We start from the raw sequence: 14,940 nt of genomic DNA, 5'->3' as shown, positions 1-14,940 counted from the left end.
GTAAGGATATATATTATTTATAAAGGGCGTGTCCCTTTCCCTTAGATGAAATATTACAGTGCCTCCAGCCGTTAAAATACGGCAAATATTTAGTAAACCAATAATTTGGACACCTTGATAATTTGATCACCACTTATTATTATACCTTGAATTCTTCTAGCCAATATGATTTCGTACCATACACACAAAATTTGCCTTATAATAGATAAATATAAAAATTTATTTATGTACAAAAATTATATATATATTAACACAAAACACAAAAGACTGGTGATAAATGAATATTGGTACACACAATCAAAAATATATCCTACCAATGTAAGACACACTAATAATGTCTCTAACTAATTACATCAATCACAAATTTAAATGATATGATATTTATTAAATTTATTAATAATTAATAATTTCGAATATCTCAAAGGTTATATTCTTACATGCCGTGGCCATAGGCTTGCAAGAAGTAAGCCCTTGATATATGATACTCTGGTTATTAATATTCAATAAATTATGAAATATGGAAAAATTTATAATATGGCAATAAACAATTTTTTTAACAGTAACACAGTATCTGACTACATATATCTAACTATCCAATATTGTTGTAATACACTAAGGTAATTTTATGATTCTACACAACAGAGAAAGTAATTAATACAAATCAAATAAACATCTCACCACACCCGGACGTCAGACTAGGCAACTCTCCCGTGGATTTAGCTGGCAGTGGAACGCCTTTAGACTGATATATAGGCAAGTGAGAGATTCAATAGGGGAGAATGTAGGAAGTTATAAGTTTAGAGGTTTAAAGTTTTAGGAAGTTTGAAAAGATGGAAGAGTAGTTATTTCAGCAGAGATCTTCTTCAGATGTCAGGTCTTTCCATGAGGTCTTATGAGGGTTCTTCTTTTTCATGAGGTTTTTTTTTTTTGTTACAGCACATGGGCTTTTTATATCCACTAGTCCATTGTTCTAAGATACCTTCCCACCAGGCTTCCTGATTGGCTAGTTGAGAAATGTGTGTACATAAGCTATTTCTCACCTGCCCGCCAGGTGGCGGTCATGTATCACAGAACAATGTGAGTATTTGAGATGACTCATACCTTGGGTGGAATCTTCAGGTAATTTCAGGAATAAAATATACAGCACTTTCCAGATATAGCAGTGATCATACCTATGATATTCTAAATAGGGACCATGGAATATAGGTGTATATTCGGTTATTCCTCCTTGAAGTACCATCCTGTTTGTTTCCTGATAAGACATGTAACTAATGCTAGTTTATAATACATCTTACTTCCCATCATCTCAATACTCAAGTTAGTGATATATATAGTTCCCATTGCTGAGTATTTAATGGTGTTTTAAAGTCTATGACATCTTATTTATAATCTGTTTTTGTAGTACATTTTTGTAATGATATACAGTGAACTTTTAGACTTAAATGTCCTGAATTTCACCTCTTGGTTTCAGCATCAACATTTCCTCTGTGTAGGGGAAAAAAATTCTCTGTTTGCCTAGCCCTTGTATTGGACTCATGGTAAACAATTGTTAATGCTTTCACCCTTGGTGAACAATAGTAGATGGTAATAGTTTCAGAGGTTTGTTGGTTCATCACACTCTACAGGTTTTGGTTAAGCTTTCAAACAGTTGAGTTCCCGTCTCATTATTGTTGAAATGTTTACAAGTCAGAATCCTATGTGTTTGACTTTCTGTAGATGCATTCTTCTCACTTCCATATACAAATAGTCTTTGTTGACAGTTTAAACAGTCCCATTGTCTTGGAAAAGTCTTAATTCCCTGTTCTCTTCAGTTCTTTAACTAGAATTCTTGAAGGTTCAATCAAGACAAAATTAACTCTTAACATACGGTTCTGCTGAGCTGTTTGCTATATAACATTATGTCTTGATAAAAGTCATATTCTTGAGACATGATTCAAAAGCCCACAACAGCACACATCCTACTGACTATAACTTATGTCCCTTAACTTATGCAGATTTTTCTGTTTTTAGTGTTTGGGCTACATTTAGGCTTTAAAAGGTGCCTCCGTTATCAACAAAGAAGTTTTGAGTCAGGTTTGAGATTTTCAGGAAAAGTTGAGATTTTCTTAGAACTTTAATTTCCTTTGTTAGAATCTAATTATCATTTTGAGATGCGGTTCTGACCTCCTTGTAATGCTTTTTGTTCCCCTTTTATGTACTTTTCTCAAACCTCAAATGATTGTGATATTAATCATTTTCTTTACCTCCATTTTACTAACATATAGGTATTAGTTTATGATGTAAGTTCATGTGTTGATGCATACCTCTGTTTACCCTATAAGCACACATAAACATGTACTGTGTGAGTCCCAGCCTCTCCAGTCTCGGTATGATCTGGGCAGTGCTTTGCTAGATTCTGTTGTCATATCTGCTGATGTTGTACAATTCCTCTCACCCATCACATGTTTCCTGCAGACCTTTTCCTGTTTGCTAAGCTTGCATTTATTTATTTATCTGCAGTTGGCTCCCATCAGTGTTCGCTGTACAGTACAGACCTTTCAGTGCTTTCCTTTTTTATTCCGTATGAAGTTGCAGGATTTCCCTTATTACAACACTTGCTGTGAACATTTGCAGACGCAGAAACATATAGGCAGTTGTGTGCACATTATAGTGCTTATTTCAAACGTACAATAGTAAGACAAAACGTTAGCATTGAGCTCAGATTGGGGCCAATGACAGCTTGATGGGTGGCCTGTGGTAATCAGAGAAGTAGATATCGAACCGTTTCCTGTAGATTTGTTCTCCTGATCTTATAGTGTGAGAGTTGAAAAAGGATTCTGAACAGTTGCTGTGGGCAATGCTTTTACTTTCCTTTGCTCCAGTGTTCAGAAATTGGCCCCTATGTCAGCCATTGTTTTTTGTAGAATACTTTGACAGTGACAGTCATTTAAAAAGAACTGCTGCTGTTAAAAAAAAAAAAAAAAAAAATTTCAACCAGTTAATGCCTGTAATGTCTCCAAAATCTATCATTAAGGTTTCTAATCTGATTTGTAAATATTAACACTCCATTCCATATGTTCAGTTTCTCATCAACAAGCTGAGCAGAATAATATATTATTACATACTACTGAAGGAGGGTTAGGCTACGTTCACACTAGCCTTGTTTGCAAGCGGCAGACAGGCGTTTGGGAAGCGTTTTTACCGCTTCCCAAAGCCTAGGAAAATTCTGCACATTGCAGCACATGGTGCTGTTCACACGGGAGCGTTAGCGTCGTGGAAAACGGACGCCTCTGGTCGAGTCAGGAGGAGTTGAAGCCTCCTATTCAAGTCTATGGTACCGCTCCACAAACGCCCGGCCGGCGGTTGCGACGCAGTTGCGGGGCGTTTGCGGAGCAGGAACACCATTCAAACTTCATTATAGGCATTTGTGGGGCGTTTTTAATGCTTTGCAAACGCCTAGCAACCGCCGCTAAACTGCGCATGCGGCGTTTGCAGAGCATTAAAAAACACTCCGCAAACGCCGGACCAACGCTTGTCAAATGCTATAGGGGCGTTTGACAAGAGTTGGAAAAACAGTCAAGTGTGAACGAGCCCTTAGTTGGTTACAGGGCAATCCGATTACAATATTATGTGTGGACTTTCAGCTAATACCAAACCATTCCCAACTGTGAACAAATACTGCCATTGATTATCAATTAGCAATAAGATGAAACTGACATAAAATGTTCAATGAGAATTTGTTAGGAAGCTGTTTAGTTTCCATGAATTTATTGTAGAACATGCCACAGTCTCTCTGCTAATAATGTAGGGGTGACCGTTTCCTCTGTACAGATTACATAATAAACATTCACAGGGGCACATGAATGAACTTGAATGAAGTTCAGAGCAAGTGTAGTAATGGGGGAAATAACTGCTCTTCGTCTTGCAACATGTATGACACATTCACCAGCGTCAGAGCCGGGGGGGGGGCGGAGTTTAGATCATTGCTAGAAGTATAAAATACTGCAGAGGAGCAGTGTCAGTTTACAAGCTCTACACTAGGAAGAAAATTTACCAGCACCATAGCACACAGAATCTGAAGCAGCTGTGCAGGTCAACCAATCAGATTCTGTCTTTCATTTTCAGAGCTTGAAGTAATTGTAAACGCATATTTTTTTAAAAAATAACAACTATGTTATATTTATCTGCTCTGTGCAAAGGTTTTGTACAAAGCAGCCCCAATCCTCCTCTTCAGGCATCCCCCCACTGAAACTCCTGGCTCCTCACTCCGCTGAGTGCCATTCATAGCAAACCGCTTGCTATGGGGGCACTCATGTGTGCTCGCTCACTAGGCAAAGCCTGGCTCGGCCCGCACCCTGCTCCTTCCTCACTGACTGAGATTGACAGCAGCAGGAGCCAATGGCTTCCACTGTTGTCTCTGAGCCTATGAGCTAAAGTTCTGGGGCCCAGTGCTGGAGATCAAGCTCAGGTAGGTATGGGGGGGGGGGGGAGTCTGGGGAGGCAGCTGCACTTAGAAGGTTTTTACCTTAAAGCAGTAGTAAACTGCGATCTGCAAGACAATGGCATAATGTGCTAGTGTGCGCTCCATACTAGTATGGATCGCATACTAGCACTTTATGTGAATCTTACCTTGAAACGAAGCCCTCCAGTGGCTCGCTGTCACTGCTGACAGAGCTTCCATCTTCACTCGGTCCTTCTTCCAGGTTCACGAGCTCCAGCAGCTTGAATGGCCGAGCCGCGATGGCGTCATTCCCACGCATGTGCATGGGAGTCACTTTCTACAAATTTCATGAGGCATTGCAAAACTGACAGCTACAGGCATGAATGTTGAAGGCAGAGGTAAGATGGGATTTGTAGTTTCCCCACAGCTGGAGTGTCAAGGATGCCTTACCCTGCACAACACTAAGCTTGTCATCCAATCTCTAAATTATTTTATTTAATTTAAAGAGGCAGTATAAAAGAATAGTGGTGAAAAAAGTCCTAGTGGGTTAAAGGATAAGTTCACCTTCAGTAATATGTTAAATGTTACACCCATATGTGTAACATTTAACATATTGTAACATGTTACTAAATCATGTGCCACCACCTGTTCTGATCCCCATTATGACAGCGGGAAGGGGATCCTCTCCCTGCACCCGCTCTCACAGTTCAAATGCACTGCGGGGCCCCACAAGTTGATGGCTTGTAGTTCTCAATGAACTATGAGGGTGATGGTGAGCGCTCTTGTAGTTCATTGATCTGCCTGCCTGTATTGGAGGTATGGGCAGACAGCTCTACTGACAGTCTGATGGTCTTGGGTTCAATACTTTACAGGAAGAAACCAAATAATAATAAATGCACATTTTTTTTTCACCTGCAAAAAAAAAATGTGCATTTTTTTTTTTCTTTCTTTAAGTGAACTTTAAGCAGTGGTGAAAGGTGAGCCTTTAAGCAGTCATTTTTGCATATGCATTCTTTGAGATCCTGTGTAACTGGTGCATGGCAGCGGTGTGTTCTTTGCCTACATACTTTGCACTTTTGAAGGTGTCCTTTTTCTTCATGTTTAAAGATAGGTAGTTGTAATGTCTGTTGGTTTCAGTAAAAGGATGAGGTTCTCAGTAGTCGGGCTGTATAAGATGACTTGACACATCTTGTGTGCCATCTAGTGTTTCCAGACCATACTGCACTTATACAAATTTGAGTACGCTAACACTTTTATTGACTGTTATACTGTATTCTAGTTTTAGTGGATCATGATTATCTTTTCAAGCTTGACAGCATTTTCAAACAATGTAACAAAATATGTATACGCATTTAGGCTCTGTGCACACTGAGCAGCTCGGTGTTATCCTATCTGTCCATGCACATGCCAATGTTTAGAGGCATAGTTTACCTCAGAATTTAGAGGTAGTAAAAACCCTTCTGGTTTACATTTTTGAGAGAAGTTTTCTGGCAGAAAAAAACGCTAAATGCTCCTAAACACATGTATAAAAACGCTCTAAGTATTTTTTTTCTGCCAAGGGAACTGGTGTTTTTCTAAGCCCAGTGTGCATGCAGCCTTACAATTTAACTATATTAGTTTAAAAAAGGCCCTTTCTCCTACATCTGCAGTTGGCCACCAGATGCCATTGTTTAAATCTGTCCATAAGCTAGTAGTTTTTGTAGGGATGCACCGAAATTTTGGTGGCCGAAACGTTTTGGCCGAAAACACCCCTTTTTGGGTGTCAGCCCATCGCCGCCGCCCGCGGTTCAAACCACACATGTGAGGTATCGCCACAAACGTCAGAGCAAGAGCAATAATTCTCGCACTAGACCTCTTCTGTAACTTTACATTGCTAACCTGTAGAAATTATTAAAGCATCACCCATGGAGATTAGGTACCACAGTTTCACGCCATTCCTCGAGCGTGCGCAATTTCAAAGTGTGATTTGTTGGGTATTTATTTACTCGCCATAACATTCTCTTTCATATTTTATCAAACAATTGGGGTATATATTGTTTTTTTTGTTTTGTTTTTTTTTAATCAAACTTTTTTTCCAAAAAATATATATATTCATTTTTAAAAACTGCGCATTTCAGTTTTAGGCCAAGTCCATATTGTACACTTATTATGCATAAGTGCATACCACTCCATCCCCCACAGCCACTTCCTCCTGTACCACTATCCCCTCCCTCGATTGTAGGCTCGAAAGAGCAGGGCCCTCGAACCCCTCGTGTATTGTTTTGTTACTGTATTGTCTCATGTACTGTCCCCCACTATAATATACAGCGCTGAGCAAACCTTTGGCGCTATATAAATACTGTATAATAATAGTAATAATAATATTGAATTTTTGGTTTCGGCACCAGAATTTTCAGTTCGGTGCACCACTAGTTTTTTTAACTAAACATTAGTACGAAAATTCTCAATACATTTAAGATATATGAAGAAAGTACTTAAAAATTGTATTTGCTATCACCATTTGATTTTGGAATAAACGGACTTTCCCAAACGAAAACCACACACATTGGGTGTGGTAGCATTTTTCAAGCTACAGTGTTTAGGAGCAGAAAAAAAAATTTTTGTAGAGTTTTTGGAAGCATTTTTCCGGCAGAAAAAAAAACGCTACTAAAATGCTCCTAACCTTCTTTCTAGGGTTTTTTTTTCCCCCTACATGTGCTGTAAAAACGCTAACGCTTTTAAAACGCTACTAAAACAATTCTATTGCCAGCAGTTTTTTTCCAGCATTTTCTTTTTTTTTAGCTTAAAAAAAAAAACCGCTAGTGTGCATGAGTCTAAATCCTGCATTTTGCATTGCTACATTTTTGCCTGCGATAAGCTGTTCAGCTGATAAACATGTTGGCGCAGCTTGTGTATCCTGTTTCTCTGGCTGTGAAAAATGTCAATCCATTACTACAGTAATAGTCACCACGCCCAGGATGTGGGTCATTACGAGATTTTAAGTATTTCATTGGTTTGCTTCAGTCAAGAAAAAAAGAATTGGCATGCTTTTTTTTTTATTCTCATAATTTGTGTGGATTGTTGAGCTACATTTCTTGGTTACTTTGTAACTTTTTTAGTATGAAAGCGTATTCAAGTGGTATAGCCAAAGATACCACACGTTTAGTATGCTTAGGGCTTTAGAAGGCCTGCTCTATCTAAAATAAAAACAAGAATTTGTTTTCTTTTTTTTTTAATATGTTTTATTGCTACTGTGTTTTCTTATTTTCAGAAATTCCAAGACATCGAAAAGGCACATCTCATTCGGATTAAAGATATCATTGGTTGCTTTTCTCATTCTATCAGTGAGGTTCATATTCAGATTGGCCAGGTATGTTTTGACTATTTAATTTTTTTTTTCACTGTCCCCATTACACTCAGATCTCCCTGTGGATATCCAGCTTTACTATGTAGTAGACACATCCCCTGATTCACAGCTGGAGCTCTCCAATCAGCAAGAACCGCAAACTTTGCTGATTGCAGAGCTGTAACTCTGACTAGGGAGCATGTCAGACCTCTGCAGAAACACTACTGTTGCCATTGGGAGAGAAACATTGTTTTTTCTGTACAACATGCTGGCAGAATGGCAGGCTTTTCTTACTATTCCTACTATTTAAAGATGATGGACTGGAAGACTTTGGAGAATGTTTGTTTTGATGAACCTGGAATGCATTAAGCTGACTTAAACTGAAATATCAGCTGGGCATTAAAGTGCTGATACATGTTGACACCGCAGACCTGGTCTAAAAGGTGTTTCTGTGTATATGTATTTGGGCATTTGTATGAGCTGCTTATCCCAGTACCTTGGGATGGGATACATTAGGTGAAGCTACAAGAGACTACACAGAAAACTCATTCATTTTCTGACATTAGCACAGAGTGTTTACCAGATAGGATTCGTAGGTCACTGATGTATAAAATTGCTGTTCAAGTAATAATGCTTATAATGATTTTGCTGAATCTTAAAGTTTTGTGGGGATTACAGAGATCACTTATGTCTGTGAGTATTTATTAATTTCTGAAATGTAAATACATTTTCTAAAAGACCTTGTGCCTCTCTTCCCAGTCCCCTAAATTCACTAAGCTGACGATTCCCCACCATGTTTTTACTTCTCTCCTCTGACGGGAAAACAGTTAGAAGGCTCGACGCCTGCACACTAATGTCCTTTAGACTTAAATGGGACATTAGTCCTACTATACAACTGCATACAATTTATTTCTCTGGGATGTTAATGTTCAAGTATCTGCAGCCCGGCACTGGATTTTTATGGCCCAGACTTCTGGAAGGATGTTGCTGGAGGTAACTATGCACCTAGGCATGGGAATACACCTAGTGTATTTATGAGGTTAGAGAGAGAGAGATTTCCTAAACTTGACCCTTATTGGTGGTGGGGATGGCTGGGTTTTTTCCTTCCCTGAAGGGTTTGCTTCAAGAGAATTTTGTTCCCAACACTGTAAAGTGACAATCTTGAAAGTTGCAATGTTTTAGAGACTTGGTGGAAGAAAAACAAGGATTAGGCATTTATTAATCGATTGCTGCTCAGGCATTTTGGGTCACAGACCCAGAATAGGTGGCAGATTAGATAAAAAAAAAGTCCTTATCTGCAGAATTGTTTTGAGTCTGTGAGTCAAATTAATGAAGAAAGAGGTTCAGCCGTACAGCCAGGCACCAAGCATTTTCTAGCATAAACAGTATTAGCCACCCTATTTCTCTAGCTACAGCTTTCCTTTATGCTACACTGATGTATTGTGTTTTGTGGAGTGACACCCATCTTGAGCGAAATAATATGACTGCCATTGCTGTAGTATGTAATATAATATACGTCTGAGTCACAAACGTAAAACAAGCATGCAGGGTGTAAGTCAGAGAAAGTTAGCATTTTTATCCTTTCCTATTGGTCATTGACTCAGAAAATACTAAAGCTACAGCATCAGCTTGACAGACAGACAGCTGTCATTTTCAAAAAGAGGGTGTAGCAGTCTTCATATTTCTTTCATGACAAGTTTCTGTTGGCTTAGCTCAGTCCACAGGGAAAAAATAATTAAATAACTTTTCCAACCAAATGGGAAAGACTGGTGTGTCCTTCTAGGGCATATTGAACACAGATTGCATATCAGACTTCTAAAGATAGAGTTGTTTTTACAAACCGTTTTCACAGCTGCTATCCTGGAATTGCTAGTGGTCTTTAATGCATAAGAAATGTCAGTTAAGACCATAATGCTTTGGCACTGTTGGATGGGAAGGACTGAGAACCCCAGATAGAACAGCGAGGATCACTTCCAAGTTAAAACAATAATACAATTAGTATTAGTGCCACTGCGGTTTCCATTTTTTTGTGATGTATGAAGATGTCTCCTTTAAATGTCATTCATAAAATGTCTGCAGAGAATATTGGAATTCACAGAAAATAATTGTTTGCGTTGTTTCTTTTCAGGTTCATGAAGAGTTTATAAACAACATGGCAAACATCACAGTAGAAAGCTTACTAGAACAGTTTGCGGAGTCTAAAGGCACTGGAAAAGAAAGGCCTGGTGAGTAATATGGTTCAGCAGTGGGCTTCTGGTTTATCAGTTTGTACAGGTCATGCTTACCACTTACTGCTGTGTGACAGGTCACGTTGAGTCAATTGAAATTGTGTACATGCTGGTTGTTTTTATTCCCTTATGGGCATAGTGCCTGGCAGATGTAATGTGCTTTGTAACACATTGATTTGGAACTGCTTGGTGCCTCCGTCCCTCAGCCCCTCACTGCTTTGCACATCCTCTGCCATGCCCAGTCAAGCTGCTCATATCATGGCGATCACGGAAATGTCAAAAAACGTTTAGCTCTGATTTGCAAACATTGCTCATGTCGAAATAGTCTTTTAAGCGTCATTAAGATTCATCCCTAGAAAGGCCTCTGTAAAACTTGCAGGAATCACTTTTCTTGGCTCCAAGAGGATCTAGTATACTTTAGATCAGCTTAATGTACATGATGCCACTGTGCATGATTCAGATTGGAAGAGAACTGGGCAGTACTGTAAGCTGTAAGGCTTTGCACGTTGCACTGGACACCAGTAGCTGGTTAACAGGAGGGGAGTGCACAAGACTAACCTCATAAATGTGTTTCTACTCTGTCACAGGCTTTGACCAATCTGTATTGCTGTAACTGCAGTACAGAAAAAGGAGATCGGAGCTTGACAGTGATGGTCTTAGTAGCTCAATTGCCCTAATCAAGCCTATTATGCCATTGAAGAGTTTGCTGTTACCAGCAGCTAGTAGCCAGTTTTGCAGCAGGTCTGGCTTTATATGTGGTTACATGTGACAAATATTGGGATCTGTACAAAATGTTACATATTTGGTTTGAATTCTACTTTAACAAGTTGGAAGGACTGTTTACAGGCTGGTTATTGGCAAAAACAGCCTAAACCAAGTTTTGCAGGCAGCCTACACATGCATGAGCACCATTAGTAGTAAGCAAGTAGTAGTCTTTGTTTCAGTGGCGTGCAAGGTACATCACTGGTTGTACAATTAACAGCTGCTAAATTGTTGTTTTCTATTATATTTTTGAACCAGTAGCCTTCGCACTCGGTGCAACCCGTTTGGGTAGAATGCTGAAAAATAGCTTGATTGTGTACTCACAGGCATGACCTTTGTTGACCTAGCTTTAACATTGTAGAGCTAAGAGCAGCCATTTGTTTTGACAGCAGAATTAATTGAGGCTAAAACATTTGAAATTCCACTTGTATCAAGCTGTTCATTAGGAATTGCTCTGTGGCTTTAGTGCTGTCAGAAAAATAAAATGTCCCACTCTGATTAAATAGCAGAATGATGGCCGGTCCACTGAATTTCCAGAGAGAGGTTGAATAAACTTTCTACTGCGGAAACGATTGCGAAGTGACACGCCGCAGGAGGGAGGTCACGATGTGCACTGATATCCTGCTGGGCTGTCAACTGGCACCATGCCAGGCACGCAAAGCCTTGCCACTCACTGTGGCATGGGAAGCTCATGCAAGAGATGCAAAAAGAACCTCAAAATCCCTCTGTGGGATAATCCTGTTGCAAAATTAACTTTTTGTTTTTCTAATTCTCTCATACATTTTTAAAAGAGTTGGAAGTAGTTTTCTGTTGTTTTCTATAAAAAGATGATTAATTCAGATTGTATAGCAGCACGGTACAGTGTATCTGTTTTTTTGGCCAAAAAGCTTGCTTTCCACGTTGCGTAGTATAATTGCATTGCAAAACACACATAAACATTAGGCTATTACCTGCCTATATGTGTATCCAGTCATATAACTGCTACAAAAATGTTCAGACCGCCAGTATGAATTATACAGAAATCCTTTGGTTATGACTACTAATAAAAAAAAAAACACATTAAATAAATTCTGTACTGAAAAAATTATTTGCACTACCATTACCAAGCTTCTTATTGAAACGCTAGTTACCTGGCTGTCTCAGTACTCCAGTGATTCAGAACAAGTATGTAGCCAGAGAAGTCACCGTACTGATTTGCATACTTCTTGTCAATTTTTCAAAAATGATTAAAATAAGCGGATCAGTATGACAGCCCATCAACTAGCATTTTCACAAAGTGATCAACAATGGCAGCCATCACTTTTCTCTCATGTGAGATTCCAATAAAAGAGATATGTGGGTTTATAAAATAACAATCAATCACACTCTGCTAGATGGCTACAGCTTGGATCTGAGCTGCAGCAGTCCCCTGCCAGCTCTACACCAAGAACTGAGTGATCAAACAAATTGCTCATTTTTTGGTCTTCAGTGAGCAGAGAGCCAGATTTTTCATAGAAATGTGATCTCCGTTTGCCATGAGGTCTTCATCCAAATGAGGCTGGAGCCGGGGTGAAGGGATGACATGAGCAACGATTCAGTTTTAAGCTGTCCCTACACTGTAGGTTTTTGTTTAAACCTGCAGGCTGAACGAAAAAAAACTAATAGGTTCCTCCATACACACAAATGAGTTGGATGGAGGAATTCTCCCATCTGGGACATTTTATTCTGAAAGCGGCACCCTACCCATTTCAGGAATCATCGATCAACGGCTCCAGCTGAAAATGTGAGAAATTTTTCAAACATATAACTTTGATAGAGGTCAATTAAATGATCAACTTCTGTCAAATGGGGACTGACATGCACTGATTGGGATTTGGCTTGTCCATGCTGAACGGGAGAAATTTTAATCAGGTTATGGCTAGCTTTACAGATCTCTTAACCATTTTTCTTGGCTAAAGGTCTTCTGTCTGTGATCATCCTAGTACCATCAGACAAGTGGGAAAAGCCTTCATATCAGCACAGCACTCAAGTTACTTTCCAATAAATGTTTTAATGTCTTTGTTTACAGACATGCAGTGGTGAAATACGAGGCACTCAACAAGTGGGAAAAGTGGGAAATAAATACAAGGCACTCAATAATAGTTGCTAATTCTCTGCCCACTGTTTATCCTACAAAACATTTAGTTTACTGTTAACTGCATTTTTGTATTTTAGGTTTTTCTTGCAATGAAGCCTGCAGAGTGCATCACATGTGCAATTCACAGGCTTGTATTGCAGAATGGGGAGAAGAAGAAGGGTTCATAAGACAAGGTTATGGGAATGATGTATCATATCACTTTTCATGCTAGACCCTAATTATGAGTGTAACATGAAACATGGTGTAACATGGACTTGATCTTTAAATCAAACCTATTATTGATAACTCAAAGATAAAATAACTCCATTCTCTTATTGTAAGGGTCATTGCACACTGGCTTTAAAAAAATCGCCAGTTCTTTTGGTTGAAAAAAGCTCACGTAGAACATTTTTGTACAAGCATTTAGGAGCATTTAGAAGATTTTTTTTTTTTTTTGTCAGAAAACTCTTTTCAAAAACGTAAACCAGAACGTTTTTTGTTTTTCTGCCTCTAAAAGCTGAGCGTAATATATGCCTCCTAGTGTGCATGGACACATAGAATAACACTGAGCTGCATCTACAGGAAAAGCGCCAAACTCCGGTGGAAGCAGCAACTTTTAGACCAGTGTGCATGAACCCTTACTTGCTATCTGCAATTAAGTATGCCTCCCCAGTCTGCACTGCAGTCTGACTCTGAAAGTCCTGGTACTTCTGGGTATGGGTCACACATACATGCTACTCCTGGCCTTCCACAATTCAGTGTATTTAACAGTTAGGTCTAAGCAATGTCATATGGGATGTGGGGAGTGCTTAGTATTAGTTATTGACTTACAGAATTTCACTTTTAGATAATGTTTGTAATGGACCAGGGAAAGGATAGGAGTGCTAGTGGTAAAACACGAAAACCTAGGGTGCCTGCAGTTGGGTAGGGGGTATCATTTTATTTCATTTGCTTATGATAAATATATACTCCAAAGAAACCAGTAAAAACACAGAAATGATCATACCATTTACCAGCCAAAGGATTTGTAAGTCTGTATAGTCAGTCTTATGATTCAAATGTGTATTAAGCTTTTTGCCATGTAACTAAGGCTGGTAGTATGCAGACAATGTTTTTGGAAGAATTATTGAAACTTTGACTATGGGGAGGTATAATTGAATTATTATTCAATAATTATGCTGCAAATGGAATCACTGACAAAAAAAAAACTAAATCATAAATACTGGTCAGAATAATTTTCCAACTTCTTAGAAAATCATTCTTTGCAAACAATTGTTTTTACAAAATGTTATTGTTGTAAATGATCACTTAGGCTTCAATTCCCAGTTATGCAATGTGGGAACATTGGTGATATTGCATGTGTTCTCACAGCACATGAATATTAGCTGTTTCCTGGCAGATGCTCTTAGGTGCCTTTCTCTCTCAATCATACTCCAATTGCACACACACTAAATTTTACTGCAACAAATGGTAACTTGCTAGGCGCTGTAGTGTGATGCAATTTAAGAAAAAAAGGTGTCTGTACTTTTGTGCGATTGTTGTGTGTAGGGCAGCCCATTGATATGAATAGGTTGCCCTAAATGCATAGTTGCACTTGTGTAAGTGTTGTATTTAAATCACTCCCGATTAGAAATCTCACTCTAAAATTTAAAGATTTTGGTTTATTATAAAATATATTACATATTTTGTATAAAATATATAATATAATTCAATAAAGAATATTTGTACTTCCCGAGAAACATTACATGTGTGGCTAGGAAAATGTTGCCTACAGTGTTCTTTCCCGAGATTTACTGGTTAAGAAGTTGGTTATTCAGGATACATTTAGGTGCTGTGTTTTTTTAAAATCTTATAAATGTTTGATGCCTTCATTTTGTCACTGTTTTCATTAACTTTTGGGTTGACTGGCACTTCAGCCAGTTTTTTTTCTTGTACATTCAGTGGCTTGCACCTAATGTGCAGTAGGGGGCAGACACAACATGTGTAATGCGTCATAAAGAGCTTCCATTGGTATAGCCTTGGTTATATGTGTTCTACATAGATCCACATTTATTATGTATTTACCGCCAATGTTAGGCAACATGTGTCAGTGCATGTAATTCTTTTCTAT

At 38.6% G+C, this 14,940-nt stretch overlaps 1 protein-coding gene across 1 annotated transcript in view; it reads left to right on the top strand.

Annotated features, from left to right (window-relative positions):
• Nucleotides 1-7,670: 7,670 nt before the first annotated feature.
• Nucleotides 7,671-14,940, top strand: part of FCHO2 (FCH and mu domain containing endocytic adaptor 2) — a gene marked incomplete at its 5' end in the record, with an annotated part of 73,375 nt that continues 66,105 nt past the window's right edge. The window contains 2 exons of the mRNA XM_089686188.1: nucleotides 7,671-7,769; nucleotides 9,874-9,970. Of these exons, the coding sequence (XP_089542314.1) occupies nucleotides 7,671-7,769; nucleotides 9,874-9,970 (196 nt within the window). The remainder of the gene's footprint in view (nucleotides 7,770-9,873; nucleotides 9,971-14,940) is intronic.

This window comes from Staurois parvus, unplaced genomic scaffold (genome assembly GCF_062004578.1).
Source record: "Staurois parvus isolate SC_StPar_1 unplaced genomic scaffold, SC_StPar_1.0 ptg000392l, whole genome shotgun sequence".
NCBI lineage: Eukaryota > Metazoa > Chordata > Amphibia > Anura > Ranidae > Staurois > Staurois parvus.
Note: the sequence above shows the minus strand (reverse complement) of the source record. Positions and strands in the feature narration are given on the sequence as shown.